The 14,438-nt window shown below is 52.0% G+C and overlaps 4 protein-coding genes across 4 annotated transcripts; 2 read left to right on the top strand and 2 right to left on the bottom strand.

Moving 5' to 3' along the window:
• The first annotated feature begins 94 nt into the window (after nucleotides 1-94).
• IWS1 (Transcription factor iws1) lies at nucleotides 95-2,416 on the top strand. The gene is made up of 3 exons (XM_062942836.1): nucleotides 95-1,197; nucleotides 1,263-1,741; nucleotides 1,799-2,416. The coding sequence occupies exons 1-3, from the start codon at nucleotides 679-681 to the stop codon at nucleotides 2,088-2,090; spliced, it is 1,290 nt and encodes a 429-aa protein (XP_062805852.1). The 5' UTR covers nucleotides 95-678; the 3' UTR covers nucleotides 2,091-2,416.
• Nucleotides 2,417-3,417: 1,001 nt separating this feature from the next.
• On the bottom strand, nucleotides 3,418-7,778 carry SKY1 (serine/threonine protein kinase, CMGC). The gene is given in 6 exon segments (XM_062942835.1): nucleotides 3,418-3,924; nucleotides 3,983-4,317; nucleotides 4,377-5,164; nucleotides 5,980-6,082; nucleotides 6,092-6,324; nucleotides 6,666-7,778. Coding segments are annotated over 5 exon segments (1,722 nt in total). The 5' UTR covers nucleotides 6,147-6,324; nucleotides 6,666-7,778; the 3' UTR covers nucleotides 3,418-3,483.
• Nucleotides 7,779-8,020: 242 nt separating this feature from the next.
• QC764_115860 (uncharacterized protein) lies at nucleotides 8,021-11,481 on the top strand. The gene is given in 6 exon segments (XM_062942834.1): nucleotides 8,021-8,193; nucleotides 8,258-9,552; nucleotides 9,570-10,201; nucleotides 10,266-10,850; nucleotides 10,912-10,952; nucleotides 11,018-11,481. The coding sequence occupies 3 exon segments, from the start codon at nucleotides 10,774-10,776 to the stop codon at nucleotides 11,434-11,436; spliced, it is 537 nt and encodes a 178-aa protein (XP_062805850.1). The 5' UTR covers nucleotides 8,021-8,193; nucleotides 8,258-9,552; nucleotides 9,570-10,201; nucleotides 10,266-10,773; the 3' UTR covers nucleotides 11,437-11,481.
• A 306-nt stretch (nucleotides 11,482-11,787) lies between these two features.
• QC764_115858 (uncharacterized protein) lies at nucleotides 11,788-14,433 on the bottom strand. The gene is made up of 3 exons (XM_062942833.1): nucleotides 14,210-14,433; nucleotides 13,573-14,130; nucleotides 11,788-13,504 (listed from the first exon to the last, which is right to left on the bottom strand). The coding sequence occupies exons 2-3, from the start codon at nucleotides 14,110-14,112 to the stop codon at nucleotides 12,176-12,178; spliced, it is 1,869 nt and encodes a 622-aa protein (XP_062805849.1). The 5' UTR covers nucleotides 14,113-14,130; nucleotides 14,210-14,433; the 3' UTR covers nucleotides 11,788-12,175.
• Nucleotides 14,434-14,438: the final 5 nt, after the last annotated feature.

Here is a 14,438-nt window from a genome sequence, read left to right as displayed (position 1 = left end):
CTGTGTCTTTCAACAGCGAAGGCTGTTCGTTATCCAGGTCCATGCCAAGGCTTACACCCACCAACCAAGGCTCACAGTCATCTTAAAAACACACGGGCCGTCTAAAATCTTCACAATGCCAAACTCAACAGCCTTTTTTTGAGCAGATAAATCGATATTGATCAATCTAAATAGCGCTTTACGCTACACGCACTTCTCTCCCAATTTAAACCGTCTTTTTACGTTTAACCCCGATAAAGTTACGACTTTTGGCTGTTGAAAGTGTGGCAAGTGTTTGATGACTTGCAAGTGGGGACCGTGGGCCTGGATAACAACCACCCCAGCGAAGTCCCACGGGAAAACTCCGGCCGACTTGTTGCACGGTTCCCTGCGCCTGGGACGCCTTTCATCACGTCGGCCACTCTCAAAGTTGCCTGGCTGTCGATAAACCGTGATCAGGTCGTCCACCTTTTTCCGAATCCAAGCACCATCGCCAGCATTTCCATCGTCGCCAGATTATCTATTACAAAGGCTCTTCCTGTGGGTTTTCGAAGACTATTTTTGATGCTTGACGCTTGCACCGAAAATTTGCCATCGCAAAAGACAAATCAACCATCGAACTTCCCTTCATTCAGCCTTGCCAATTCTTGACTGCGTCTTTGCGACCGACTCCTTCCACACATCTCACAATACAGCACCATGTCTGACGCTGGCTCTCCGCCCCAGGAGCGCAGGGATGACGCCTCCGTGGACTCGCACGATGGCGCCGGTGATGCGGGCAACGAGTCCGATGACATTCTTTCCGAAATCGACGAAGGCGAGTTCGAGCACTATGAACCCGACATGGAGAAGAGACAGACGTCCAACATTATCATCGACGAGAATATTACCAAGGGACTTAAAGCCAGCAGAAGGAAGATCACCGACAGCGAGACCAACAAGAAACCTAAAGAAGGCCGTAGGCCAAAGAAGCGGACAAGAGGAGAGGATGATGATGACCTGGATGCGAATGACATTATCGAGGATGGTGACCGTCGACCGCGCAAGGCGCGCGCAGGTGAATCGGGCCGCCGATCGGGCAAGAAGGAGGCTCCCAGGCAAGAAGAGATTCCAGAGGAGAATCTCACACCAGAGGAGAGGCGGCGTCGGGCACTCGAGCGTGCCATGGACGCCGCTCTCAAACCCACCACCAAACGGAGACGTAAGAAGGATGATATCGTATGTTTGCTTCTTGTTGACTTGGTGACGTCAGCCCTATCTCTGTGTCTAACTCGCATGTCCAGGATCTTGAGGACGAAATCGATGAACAAATTGCCAATCTCAAAGTCGCCATGGAAAACGCCTGTGTGGCTGACAACAAAGCCCGTGAGGATGGCATTGCGGCCACCCACAAGCTTCAACTTCTCCCTCAAGTCACAGCGCTTCTCAACCGGACAGCCGTTCAAGATTCCATTCTCGACCCTGAAACCAATTTCCTCCAGGCTGTCAAATACTTCTTGGAGCCCCTGAACGACGGCAGTCTCCCCGCTTACAATATTCAGCGCGACATCTTCAACGCTCTCACCAAGCTTCCAGTCAACAAAGAGGTGCTTCTCAGCAGCGGCATTGGCAAGGTAGTTTACTTTTACACCAAAAGCAAGCGACCCGAGATTGGCATCAAGCGCATTGCAGAGCGTCTTGTGGGTGAATGGAGTCGTCCGATTCTGAAGAGGACTGATGATTACAAGAAACGCCAAATCGAGACTCGTGACTTTGACATTGCGTACGTATTCATCCAAATAGTCTGTGTCAAAACACTACTAACGTTCTGCTTAAACAGTGCGGCCAAAATGGCTCAGCGTCAAGAAACAGCGATGGGTAGCTCCCAGATTACGCTTACCCAGCGACCAGCCGGCAATAAGTCCCGGTTCGAGCTCGAGCGCGAGAGACTTCTTGCGCCCGAGACCAAGACCAACCGCGCGCAACCTGCTGGTCTGCCTACCAGCTACACTATTGCTCCACGCAGCACATACGATGGGTCAGCTCGGTCGAGCGAACACAGGCCCATTGGTGCTGGTGGCATAGAGGCGTTTAGGAAGATGACGCAGAAGAATAAGGGGAGGAAGGCTTAGGCCGAGCGTCTGAAAGAGGTTGGCAGTGGGGGTGGTAAAGGCTGCAAAGGCGCGCATCTGCATTTTCAGCCTAGGTAGGTATGTGTTTACCACAGCATTCGGTGTTTTATTCCTTTTCCGCGAAGCAAATTGATAAAGTCGCGGCCGTTAGGATTCTGTGTATTCATGATAATGTAAAAAAAAAAAAAGTAAAAGCCAGGGACGGTAAAGGCAGAAGAACCACGGAAATTAGAACCTGTTGGGAGTTTGGAGAAGGGTTGATCAGTCGGCGTTGCGACTTTTGAGATTGAACCGAGAGGAAGTAAATAATAATGCATTTATCCATCATGTCTTTTCTGCGGATCATGTGTGTGTGTGTGTGTGTGTGTGGTTCTTGGGAATGCTGTCTTTTTGTTGCTTACATGTTAGGGAAGCTTTGAGAAGTGTCCATCTCGAGGGTAGCTTCGCGTCACTTGTTCAGCGCGAGAGGGCATTTGCTGCCTTTTCTGGGTAGGCTTGTCGACGGTATGCTGCTGTGGTTTGTGGGTGATATAGAAGCTCCGTAATGGTGGTCTTTTTGCCTTCAACTTCACCAGGATCTAGGTAGGGTAGCACTCAAACATCTGTGTTTACTCCATCTCATATCCCCCACGCAAAAACAAAAATCGTTAATTTTGTTATACTCCCTCTCCCTCTCCCTCACCTCGCAAAACATACAAAGCTCCTTTTGCTACAACAAACGCCAAAAAAAAAATCCAGCGTATATATAAAGACTCCAGATAGACAAAACACCACATAATCAAAACCCTTGTTTCTGCATGTTGTATAAGGTAAGTAGTGTCTCAAAAACAGGGTCGTCATCTCTTCAATATAAACCGTTCTCTCATCTATCTAAACCCGCCCCGTCACCCTCCTTTCTTTCCCCTCCCTCCCTTCTTACCCAAAACAACAACAAGGCAACAAGGTATAAAACATCCCAAAACGAACGATTCATTTTTTGCCCTGCATGCATGCGCTTTGCTTGCCTTAGATCATCAACCGCAGAACCCATCATGACATGGAAGGAAGGGAGGGGACAGCAAAAAATAAAGACAAGAACAAAACAGAAAACAAAAGTAGTGTCAGAATCGCAAACAGAATTTCGCTGGAGTTTAAGGCCAAAAAACAACATCAAAAAACCAACAACATGACAGAATACACAACCACAACCCACCCCAGAGATAGAGAGAGAACGATCGACACTGATTTTTTCTTCAAACCCCGCTTGACAAAACCACATCCCCCCCGCCCCAAACCCCAGTTGGCTCCTTTGTATACTTATCCTCATGTATATCGACCACATCATCGTTCCCGCAACAAAAAAAAAACAGCCCTGGTCATTATCGTCTTCTCGAGTGCTACCCAAAATCCGGCTCTACCGCTTTCTTACTTCCGTCGCCCAACCCTCTATTCCCTCTCCTCTGCTGCCAACCTCGACCCCCTCAATCTTGATCCCCTTCATCCCCGGTGTGTCCTCCAACCAGGGGTGGCTCGCCATCCCGCCAGCATTTGCTCTCTTTTCCGGCGTGAGTTCCAGCAGCGGGGTTAAAAAGTCGGCAATCTTCTTCGCGTCCTCTTCCTTAAAGTGGTACTTCTCCTTGAGTACGTCTGGAAGAGCCCAGTGGCGTAGCCTATGGATGTTGCGGAGCTCACCGCGCCTATTGAAGATCTCCTGTGACCACTTGCCCGAGAGGCACAGCGACTTTGGGAACTGGCCTAAAAGTTCAATAATCTGAGCGATATGGTCATCGTCTTTTCCATATTTGGTTCCCGACTGGGGATCAAATAGATAATCGCCCGTAATAAGCTCAAAGACCTGGTATAACCGTCAGTATGCTTTCACCATAACGCATGACACAGCACTCGCAACATACCATGGCCGCCATACTCCAGACATCTGTGCTAGCCCCCCACTTGGCGCCCAGAATGACTTCTGGGGATCGATATTGGCGAGTCTGGATGTCATTGGTGAAGTGGTGATTGACCCAGCACGCATTGCCTAGATCCGCAATCTTGACACTAATAATGTCATACTGCATATCATCGGCCTTGCGCTTTTCACCTGCCGTTGACAGAGGCGTAGCTTTGTCCAACGAGATACCCGAGACTTCCTTAGTCAAGATATCAGCGGTTTTCTCTCGTTGGCCCTGCCTGTCCTCTCCGGTTTCCTTGTCCCGTTTAGGAGATGGCTCCTTTGATTTTGAGTCGGCTGCGTCATGGTTAGTGATTGGCGTGAATAACTGAGGTTCAAGGAGTGCTTGTGCTCACCATCATGAAGCATTTGGCCAAGGCTTGGCGCCCCAGGCGAGGGGAAAATCGAACCGCGATCGAAACTAGCGTTCAGCGGCGATGGTAAAGGCTGGCTGCCAGTAATAAGCGTCCTACGCCTCCGACGTCCATTCCTGTTGTTCTCCTTCTCGCCGGCGTCGGAGCTGACCACCTTTTGAACAATCTTCTCCACGTCCCCAATCTCAATCAAGACATTTTCGGGCTTCAAGTCGGTATGGATGATGCCGCATTCCCGGTGCAGGTAGTCGAGTCCCAAGAGAACTTGTTTAGTGATCTGCTTGACGAGTGGCATTGGGATGCCCCGGTGATTCCACTTCTTGATCAAACCAAGCAAGTTTTCGCCCAGCACCTCGAACACCATGCACACATGGGTACCGTTTGGCCCCTTGTGCTCGAACGAGTCCAGCAGACTAACGACATGTTTGCGACCTGGGTGGTTTGGGTTCGCTTGGACAATCTTGTTGAGAAGCTTGATCTCGTCGATGGCTGTCTCGGTGTAGTGGGCGGCAGATCTGACAACTTTGAGAGCGACGTGTTTGCCGGTAGTGGTGTCTCTTGATAGCCATACGGTCGAGAAGTGACCCCATCCTAGCTTGCGCACCACAATGTATTTCCCATCCTTGAACGACTCCCCAACCGTGACGGGATGGTAACCTCCTTTGCAGTAATCTTCGGAGTCTTCTTCATCCGCCGTGTTCTCGGCGGGGTCCTCCGGGGAGGAGACTGACGTGGGCGAACCCGACATTGCTGAAGCTAAATGAGCAGCCCTGTAGTGAAAGACGTGTAAGCAGAGGGTCTACATGCCATGACAGCATCAACATGAACGGCAAGAAGCAATCGCGCAATCTCAAAGAAGGGTTGCGCAGCGCAGCAGAGCAGCAAAGGCAGTGGCGGGGTCGGGCGGGCACGCTGGCTGGGCGCGGGTCTGTTTGTGCACAGGTGCCGAACTTTCGGCGGCCCGATAATGGGGAAGGCGGGCTTTGTTACAAAAGGAAAAAGCGGGGACCTTGTCTTTAGCATCGTTTTCATCTCGAGGAGCGTTGGGCAAGGCGAGCGCTAGTGGAGACTGTCAAAATATCGGAGGCGTGCTGGTTGGTGTTGATACAGATTGACGACAACGGCAGCAGTTCGTCTGGCGGGCGGGTGGGAAAGGGAGTCGGAAGGCGGTAAGAGGGGGGTCGGAGGATGGTGCGACGATGCAAGACCTGTTTGCAGCTCACTAGAGCCACACACAGCACAACAAAATATTCGCGGGTCCAGTCCGTCCCTCGTCGCCTACCTACCCTGGGAGCTCCCGCCCACTCACCATGCGCCGCCCGCTTGTTCTGCGTGATGTCGCAGCGCCCAACGCATGGACGCTGTTACTGCTGCGCTTTCCCCTCTGCGACCCGCCTTGCCCGCACCCCGCCATCTCTAGACTTGCTGGGCACAGCAGCCTGAACATCGACAGCACCCCATCCTCGGGCCATCGTCCCCGCCATCATCCAGTTCCCAGCAGGGCGCCGGCATCATCTCCCGGTCGGGATGAAAAAACAAGAACAAGCGGAAAGCAACAGCTTGGGAGAAAATAAAATGCACGTACCCGGGTCCTTCAGTGGTGATGATGGGCTTCAGTCCGTCCTTCTTCCTCTTCTTGTTGAGCGCAGAGCTGCCGTTAGCGGCCGCAACATTCGCAGCAGTCGCAGCAGTCGCAGCTGATGATGGCCTTTGCGCCGTAGCATCCTTCGGTTGTTGTGATGATCCGTTCATTGTGTGGAATCGCGAAGCTCCCACTCGATAGCCAAGCCAAATAGTAGGCAAGAGGGTCGGTCGTTGGGCTGGCGGTTGGTTGGCACGGCAATGCTATTGCCTTGGGAGAACCAGAGGGTATTCGGGAGTTGAAGAGGGCCCCGATGATTTCAATACAGAAAGGATGTCGAATGTCTGTCTAAGAATGCCCTCTAGTTAGCTCTTTGCTGCCCAGAAGATTGGGTCATGAGAGGTTAATATGTTTGAAAAGTGATCCAACATCAGCGAGCGGGTCGTCTGGTAGGGAGAGAGCAGCTCAGGTGGCTAGGTCGCGGCAGAAAGCTTGATGCGCTTCTGACTGGTCTCTCGCCGGTCGGCTGGCTGGCGATGGGGGAAAGATGGTGGATGCTCATCGGCGGAGCAAGCGACCATATGCCTCACAGCCAGCCCGGAAAAATGCAACCCCTCCCAGCAGCAGCAGCAGCAGCAGCAGCAGCGCAGCAGTGTCCCAATCCCAGCGCAAATCGAGGGTGAACCAACCTCATCAGCACAAGACCAGCACCTAGTCGATAGCTTAGTGCGGTTTTGCGGCTGGAACGCGACAGCTCTAGTCGAGGTGTTTGTTGCGTGTCTGTATGATTGTCGATGGCGGCGGGCTGGTTTCGGGCGCGGGGCCGGGTTGGATTGAGGCGGGCTGACAGGGCAATGGGTCGTCGGGGGAGGGGAGGCTTGGAATGAGGGGCAATTCGGGGCTGTTGGGCATACCTTTTTTCAAGGCTCAGGGTGCAGGCATAAGAAATTGATGGAAACCTACTGTAGACGAAAGGATGGGCTCCAGTGTGTGGTAAAAATCCTGATTAGGACGTCATCGACGGGAAAACGGCGCCTCGGGTTGTGTATGCCGTGCGCGCGCTGCTGCACTGTGATGTAGGTTTGCGATGGAAGATGCCCTGATGTGGTGGCTGGCCCAGAAAACTCAACAAGAGTCCAGTTGGTGGTGGCCCTGACAGTCGGGTAGATGGTGGAGCAGTCCCTGGAGCAAATGAATAATTGGTTGGTGCTCAGAATGAGTTACTTGGATGACGATTCTTGAGAGCAGAGTTGAGCAAACAAGAGCAGCATGAAGCGAGTCTTTGAGCTGAGGTGTTTCGGGTAGGCAATGGAAACTGGAAGCACCCCTTGACCGAGGAATCTTGGGAGGCTGACAGACCTGGAAACCCCTCGATTGCGTCTGGCAACTGGATGCGAACTTGCGATCGGTGCGATTGAGAAAACTTGGCACGAGCTCACTGCCGCCAACTTGAAACTTTCCTTCTGGGCCAGTTGTTCCGGCAACGTGATACCTTCGCACACCCTTTTCCAGCTCCTAAGCAACTCTCACTTTTGACACAGGTCACGTTAATTATCATAATATCGGCCAACTGCGCAACTGGAGACTTTTTGAACAACAATTTGGAGTTCTTATCGATGGGAACCTTGCCTTCTTTGACATCATAGCCAGGCTTGTGCCTGAACAGGGGTTGCAGATAGTGGAGAAGCTCGTGGCAGTTGATGTCGGCCATCCAAGAGGTGAGTTTGCAGCGAGTTTTCTTATCTCGTCAGTTTCTCGGTCCAGATCAAACGACTGTACGAAAACACGTATGTGGTGTTCGCCATCTTCAAGAACGCAGTGTTTGTGCTGCCAAACGACCCCCCATTTATTCGTCTGAGGTATATGTATGCTGCTACCCCTTGCCAAGGCTCGATTATGTGCAGGTACAGTTACACCAAGACGATCCAACTCTTCCAAACCAGTCCATGGACAATCCATATCGTCACATCACTTGTCCATTTCCTGAGTGGCTCGCCAGATGTCGGAAGAGTCCTTGGCACTTCGGTTTGTAATTGTCTTTGATGCCGGAAAAACTAGAATGGCCGAGTGAGTGTCTCGCTGTATATTGGAGCAGCGATATTGGAAGGATAGATACCTACCTGGATTCTTCATGTCTCTTCGTGTGTGTATTGGTGTGGTGGCAGATCAAGTGAGAAGTGATGAGACTAATGCACAATCATAATCATTGTGCAGAAGGTTGGTCAGGCGCTACCCTCAATTCCCTAGCGAGAGGTTTGCTAGTGATTGATGATCTCTTCAGGGAGATCAGCCACCAGCTAACCACCAACCAGCCACTGTTGTACAAAGTTCTGCTCATTTTCGAAGTCTTGAGGTGGCAGTTCCATGACTGCCTCTACCCAGCAAAAAGATGTCAGAGAAGCCTTTTGCCCTTCCCCAGACCCATTGTGTTGTTCAAAACATGGGGCCACAATTGGCCCATGAAGCTTAAATTGACTTGGCTTCCAGGCTTGGGAATCTCGTCGCTTGGCTGCTCTTAAAAGCCCCCTATAGAATCTCACAAACCCTTCGGTTACAACTAGCTCGTCAATATGTCTTAGGATTTCCGGTAAGCCTCTCTTGGAATCCAGAGATGGTGTCCTATGATTGCCTGGTAGCGAGTTGCCGCATGAATAAATCTGAAGATAGTGCTGCAAGATCGATCGCTTCTAGCTTTTTGTGGAGGTGCCATTTCGCTTGGGTCACCTATTGTTTTGGGCCTCATAACCCTTCCGGTGTGATTCAACCTTGCACGACAAGAATAGATCAGATATCATTTTCAAAGCTTGGGCATCTTGAGATGATGAACGTTGTCCGAGCCTTGTACCGCGTCCGGGCTAAGGACCGTTGTTCCGTGCGGCCTCTAGAATAGGTAGCTTGTTAAGACCGGTCAACCGGAAACTCGCGAGGTCGTTACCCGAATGAAGACCATGTACCTACAGAGTAGAGTTCCTGGACTCGTCAGGTCAAAAACGTGCTGTTGGTTGTGATGAGTTGCGCGCTTTGACCTCTTGATGCTGATGAGGGCTGTTCGGTGGACGCCTCAACCACGAACAAGCTGCAGGTGCATTCTCCAATTTCCACCATCACCTGACTGGCCGCTTTGTGGTGTGTCTATCGGTATCTTGCGCCGTATTACCAACTGCCTACCAGTCAATGGACCACCTCGCCCATCTCTCCCAGGAACCACAGATATTCCTGAGGTTACGCAGTGCTCACCATACGCAGCACGCAGTGGTGGTATGGAGGGTGCACTAAGAGGCACTGGACGGGGGGCGTCCTTGGCGTCCCATGTGGTCTGAAGCCTTGCTCGGTGTTCCCATGTTGATCGCTTGCGACCCAGACTGTCGGGCCGACGAAATCGAAATCGCAAATGCTACGCCAGACCCTGACGACAACCCGCACCGCGCAGCAATTGCAATTGTCCCTTCTGCTGGTTGACAATGCATGTCAGCCACGGATGTGGGGTGTTCAAACTGTCACCAACCCAGCGCCCCAAGCACAAAAGATGGACCGCGGCTGCTTCCGATTTGGCATGTCGCGTGTAGGTCGTGTGGGGAGGGACCTCGTTCAAGCCGGTGAGCCGCTCTAGCCCAGGTTTGTCTTCTGCAGCTGCCAGACCTCTAGTGGACCTGCAAGTGCTGGCGAGCCTGGGCAACTCGATCGCGTTTCCCTCGGAGACACCACCCACCCCTGGCAGGTACTAAATCTGGCGGTCCCCGCTTGCTTCCCCCAGATCCAGGGTCCTCCATGAACCATCCGCTCGTCATTCTGCAAAGTCGCAATTGCAACTTTCTGGAGGGATCACACAGCCACCGAGCTGGGACCGCAATGAGTTGCCAGTGAGGAACGAATCACGACTACAAGACCACCGCATAGATACGCGGTACTAGACAGGAGAGACGACATGATCCGGGCGATACAGACAGACCACAGTCCATAATCGTCCCATCCACGCCCTCTCGCCGCCGGGTTTGGCTCCGGCCCGGCTAAACCTCTGGACTGCGCCTGGCTGCCGGCTTCGCAGTACACACCCGCCATGGTCACGAAGGTCCCTCTGTCAGAGAACCCAAAGGGTATCACGATTTACGCAGTACTATGGCCGCTCACGGGAGTCGCCGGAATATTCCTCGCCCTACGGATATACAGCAAAACCTTTCGACGAAGAGCACTATGGTGGGATGACTATTTTATCATCTTCTCATGGGTATGAAAATATTTTTCTTTGCCCGTCACACCGCCGTTCCATGAGCTGATTTGTGTTTGTGAAGATTATGCTCTTGTTGAGTTGCTGTACTACTTCCACCAATGTCCTCCTGGGCTTCGGTCTGCGGGCTCCCCAAATCCCGCCAGAGAACTTTTCCGTCTTCTGGATCATTAGCAATATATCCGGTTTTTCATCAGTTATCTCAGTGGCCTGCAGCAAAACCTCTTTTGCCATTACACTGTTGCGGCTGTGTGGCCCGAACACCTGGATGCGATGGACCATCTACGGGCTACTCGCCCTTCTCAACATCACCCACTACTTGAGCGCCATCTTCTTTTGGGTTTCGTGTGACCCCGTGGAGAAGACATACCGCCCGGAGATAGCCGGGGAATGCTGGCCGGTCAAGTTTACCATCAACTTTAGCATTTTTGTCGGATGTAGGCCACCACTCCCACAGAACCCCAGTCTTATTGTTCAGCCGGCGACCTAACCTGTTTGTGTTTCCAGCATGTTCGGCGTTTTGTGATTTTGCGCTTGCCCTACTCCCCTGGAGACTTCTTTTGCGATATAATATGTACAACAGAGAGAAGATTGGGGTCGCCATTGCCATGTCAATGGGTATCTTTGCCGGCATCACTTGCATTGTCAAGTAAGTCTATTTCGTCACATACTGCTCTTATCTCCCATCGAGAGACTAACATCTTTCTCAGATTAACAACCGTAAAGGTTCTGGAGGAAGGCGATTTTAGCTGTGAGACCGCGTTGCTTTCCCCTCCCCCCCAATAACAACAACATCGACTAACCCACATCCCGCAGACAACTCCCTTCCACTCGTCCTCTGGGGCTTCATCGAGCCTGCCTGCACCATCATGGCAGCCTCGATCCCAATGCTGAGGCATTTGTTCAAAAACTTCCGCCACTCCAGCGATCTTGATGACAGCGCGAGGGTGGGTACCAACCTCCATCACTCTTCTCCTAACCGGCAGCCGTCGCCAGTGGCTGAACAGAGAAGACGTCACATGGACCTTTCGGATGATAACCGTAACGATAGGAGCATTCTCGCTCTCCCAGCCCAACAGGGGCCGCCGGAGAGGAGCACGCGTACGCTCGGAGGGAGCTGCGAGAAGAGCGATTCCGACCAAGGCACCACCATTTCGTCGATCACGAGCAACAAAAAGCAGGATAGGGTTATGTATGAGATGCTGGCCAAGGCTAGGCATAAAGATAGGGTATGATAAGTGGGATATATATTGACATTTAATAGTGGGATATCAACTAGGGCATTTTACTTTTGTGTTTATTTTAAGGGGGTATTTATGTTGTGTACGGCATGGAGAAAATCTAGGATATTGTAATATGTGGGAAATAGGTAATGGGAATACAGAGGGGATTTTGACAAGCAGCTGACAGGGCTGGGACCGTTTCTGATGGTGACATTTTGGTCGACTCGGTTGGGCAGGAGGGTCGATACTGTGATATGAGCCATTGCTTACAGGTGTGAGGCGATCGCTGTGTTTTCTGTCTCTTTGTTGACTTGGAGACAGCAACACTTGACATCAATCATGTCAACAGCAACAGGTCCACGACAATAAAACCATATTACGCCCTCCCTTTTTCTTTTTTATGTGTGTGCAAAATAGGACCAAAAACCACCCCCTCTTATGTTGTCCTCAATAAAAGCAACAAAAAAGCATATATCCGAACAAGACAGAACAAGATGAATCAATCCATCGCCATGGGGAAAGATAATACCAAGACAACTCCTCCCCCCTCCACCCCCCCTCTTAACAGAAAAAAACAAGAGTAAACCTTCAATGCCCCGGTTTGTCAGCCCCTGGGTCTATGATCCGTCCTTTTTCCGTGGTGCTGCTAAGTAGTCATGAAGACACCAACAGCTGCTGGCAACAGAAAAGGGTGTAGATTACTCAACACCGTCCCCCTGCCCCTTCTCGTCCTCGTCCTCGTCTTCTACCTCTACTCTGCGCCTTGTTTTTCCCTTTTGATTGCCACGGGTTGATTGTCTTGGGTGCCCTGCTGTAGCGCGGAGGGGGGTGTGGGAAGCGGAGGAGGATGACAACGTGGGCTGCTGGCTGGACTGTCTCGTTTGGCGGGTTGAGATGGTGGTGGCTGGGGGTGGGAGTTCCCGGTTTGGCCGCTGAGCTGTCCAGAGTTCTCTGCTTGCTTGTCTTGTGCTCCTGCGATTAGCGGGACCGAAGTTCGGGGGGGAGAACGCGGGAGGGGTGCGGCTGGTTCGACTACTGCTGGGTGCCTGTGCAACGATGATGCTCCAGTTCCGGAAGCGTAAGAAACTGTTGAAGGGGGCTGGGAAGGGGGCCTATACTTGTTGTTGGCGTGGTAGGGAAGGTACCCAGGCACTTCGATGGAGTTGACCAGCATGTGATGGGAGTGAGGGGCTGCTGTTTGCGCCTGGGAAAGGTGACCTTGAGGGCCGCTCAAGGTGCCCGTGTTTCTCGCTGTAATGGCCGGTCTGAACTCCTCTATGGATGCCTCGCGGTAGTATGAACTTGCGCCGGGGATGGGAGCCGGAGTCCCACGGTTGTGGGGGTGGTTACTTTGAGCACTTTTGGCGGTGTTAGGACGAGAACTGGCTTCTCCAGCAAGGCTGTTCAAGGGACCAAAGTAAATCGGGCTACTCAGTTCAATGAGGGGCTGGTATGCTTCCGCCAGGTGATCTGGAAGTTCGTAGCCAAGGGACGGTGACGTCTCACGCGGGACAGTTAGGCTGCGGACATTATCGTCAGCCTCGGGGGCTTGACTGTCTTCGCGGATGAGGCTTAGATGATTCGCCTGCTGCTGCTGGCTCCGGCGGTGAGGGAGTCTGTTTGCCGGCGCTGCGGTGGGGAGCATCTCATAGGCAGCTCTCGACCGCGCGCGCTTGATTCGGTCCTTGTCATCACCGCTTCTTCCCTCCTCGGCCTGAGATTTGGCCACATGATCCATAAGCTCCGACGAAATTCTCGCGGCTTTCTCTGCAGCACCCACCTCCAAGGTCGTGGAATTGGCAATGTGCGACAGCAAGGGGCGGAGGAAATCACCGGGCTCCAGCTTTTGAGCCACTCGCAGAACCTCTGAATGAAGGGTCCTGAACCCGGTCGCAGCATTCCGTAGTTCTCTCAGTGCAAATTGCTGCTGCGACGAATTGGCCAGCTGATAATGATGCGCCATTGATTCTGGAAACGGCGTACCTATCAGGGTCGAGGTTGACTGCTCTTCGCGCCTTCTTTTTCTGGGTTGCTGGGTGCCGTGGGTACAATTTTGCGAGCTATTCACATGACTACGGGCCTGGATGGGTGTCAGCTGATACACTCAACAAGGATGGGCAGGTGTGGAAGTTCTGAATAGATGCTTACCTCTTCCACATCTTCTTCGCCGCCGTTTTGGTCATCATCCGGCTGGTACGTGACCTCCTCCTCGTCCTCTGGCCCCATCACAGAATCATCTCCCTCCTCTTCCTGAACTTGTCTCCCCATTCGTATGTCGAACGCTGCCCCTCGCTCTTTGTGCTCCTCGTTCAGCCACTTGGCTTGGCGTGGGATCCCCGGTTTTCTCACCCGGGTATTCGTACTTTGATCCTCAGCCTCAGTACGGAGGAAGGCGCGAAAGTCTGGACCCCAGGACTCAAAGTTCGCTCGGTTGGAGCCAACATTAAGCCACTGTTGGATTCGATCTCTCGACGTGTTGGCAACCTGGTAGAGTCTTGGGTAAAGACTTATGTATTCTTTGAATTCGGACCTTGATACAGTGCCCCAGGCATTCGTTTTTGTAAACATTCTCAACTTGGTGTTGAGGTTGAGGACAAAAACTTGCTCCGAGTTTGGAAATCCATAGAAATATTCAATGCCATTGTAGACTTTTCTGGCTGCTTGAGATATTGGAATCGGTGGGCCCATTTTGTCGAGTTTGTGGATCTGGTGAGATTGAATTGTCAGTGAATTGATCAAGAGCCTGAGGTAGATGCCTCGTAGGATAAAGAGATGCGAAACTCACGATTGTCTTGCTGTCGAGAATGGTCGACGACAAAGCGACCGCCAACAAGATGCCGAGTAAAAATGGCAGGGAAAGCGGCCGCCAATGAAATGGATTCGAGGAGAAAATCGTCTTGGGACGCAGATTGGCTGCTTATGGTGGGCGTTAGGAATGCCTGAGAAGTAGTGAATGGGTGCTGGGTGAGTAGTAGGGAGAGTTTGAGAAAGAGCAATCCGCGAGAAAATAATAT

This window comes from Podospora pseudoanserina, chromosome 1 (genome assembly GCF_035222485.1).
Source record: "Podospora pseudoanserina strain CBS 124.78 chromosome 1, whole genome shotgun sequence".
In the NCBI taxonomy this organism is placed as follows: domain Eukaryota; kingdom Fungi; phylum Ascomycota; class Sordariomycetes; order Sordariales; family Podosporaceae; genus Podospora; species Podospora pseudoanserina.
Note: the sequence above shows the minus strand (reverse complement) of the source record. Positions and strands in the feature narration are given on the sequence as shown.

What these genes read in the sequence shown, in the direction of transcription:
- IWS1 (XM_062942836.1), top strand. Translation starts at nt 679, where the DNA reads ATGTCTGACGCTGGCTCTCCGCCCCAGGAGCGCAGGGATGACGCCTCC. An exon ending in GACGTAAGAAGGATGATATC is followed by an intron (nt 1,198 to 1,262) that starts GTATGTTTGCTT and finishes TCGCATGTCCAG; the next exon opens with GATCTTGAGGACGAAATCGA. An exon ending in ACTCGTGACTTTGACATTGC is followed by an intron (nt 1,742 to 1,798) that starts GTACGTATTCAT and finishes CTGCTTAAACAG; the next exon opens with TGCGGCCAAAATGGCTCAGC.
- QC764_115858 (XM_062942833.1), bottom strand. Translation starts at nt 14,112, where the DNA reads ATGGGCCCACCGATTCCAATATCTCAAGCAGCCAGAAAAGTCTACAAT. An exon ending in GCGAAGAAGATGTGGAAGAG is followed by an intron (nt 13,505 to 13,572) that starts GTAAGCATCTAT and finishes ACACCCATCCAG; the next exon opens with GCCCGTAGTCATGTGAATAG.
- QC764_115860 (XM_062942834.1), top strand. Translation starts at nt 10,774, where the DNA reads ATGTACAACAGAGAGAAGATTGGGGTCGCCATTGCCATGTCAATGGGT. An exon ending in GGCATCACTTGCATTGTCAA is followed by an intron (nt 10,851 to 10,911) that starts GTAAGTCTATTT and finishes CATCTTTCTCAG; the next exon opens with ATTAACAACCGTAAAGGTTC. An exon ending in GGAGGAAGGCGATTTTAGCT is followed by an intron (nt 10,953 to 11,017) that starts GTGAGACCGCGT and finishes CACATCCCGCAG; the next exon opens with ACAACTCCCTTCCACTCGTC.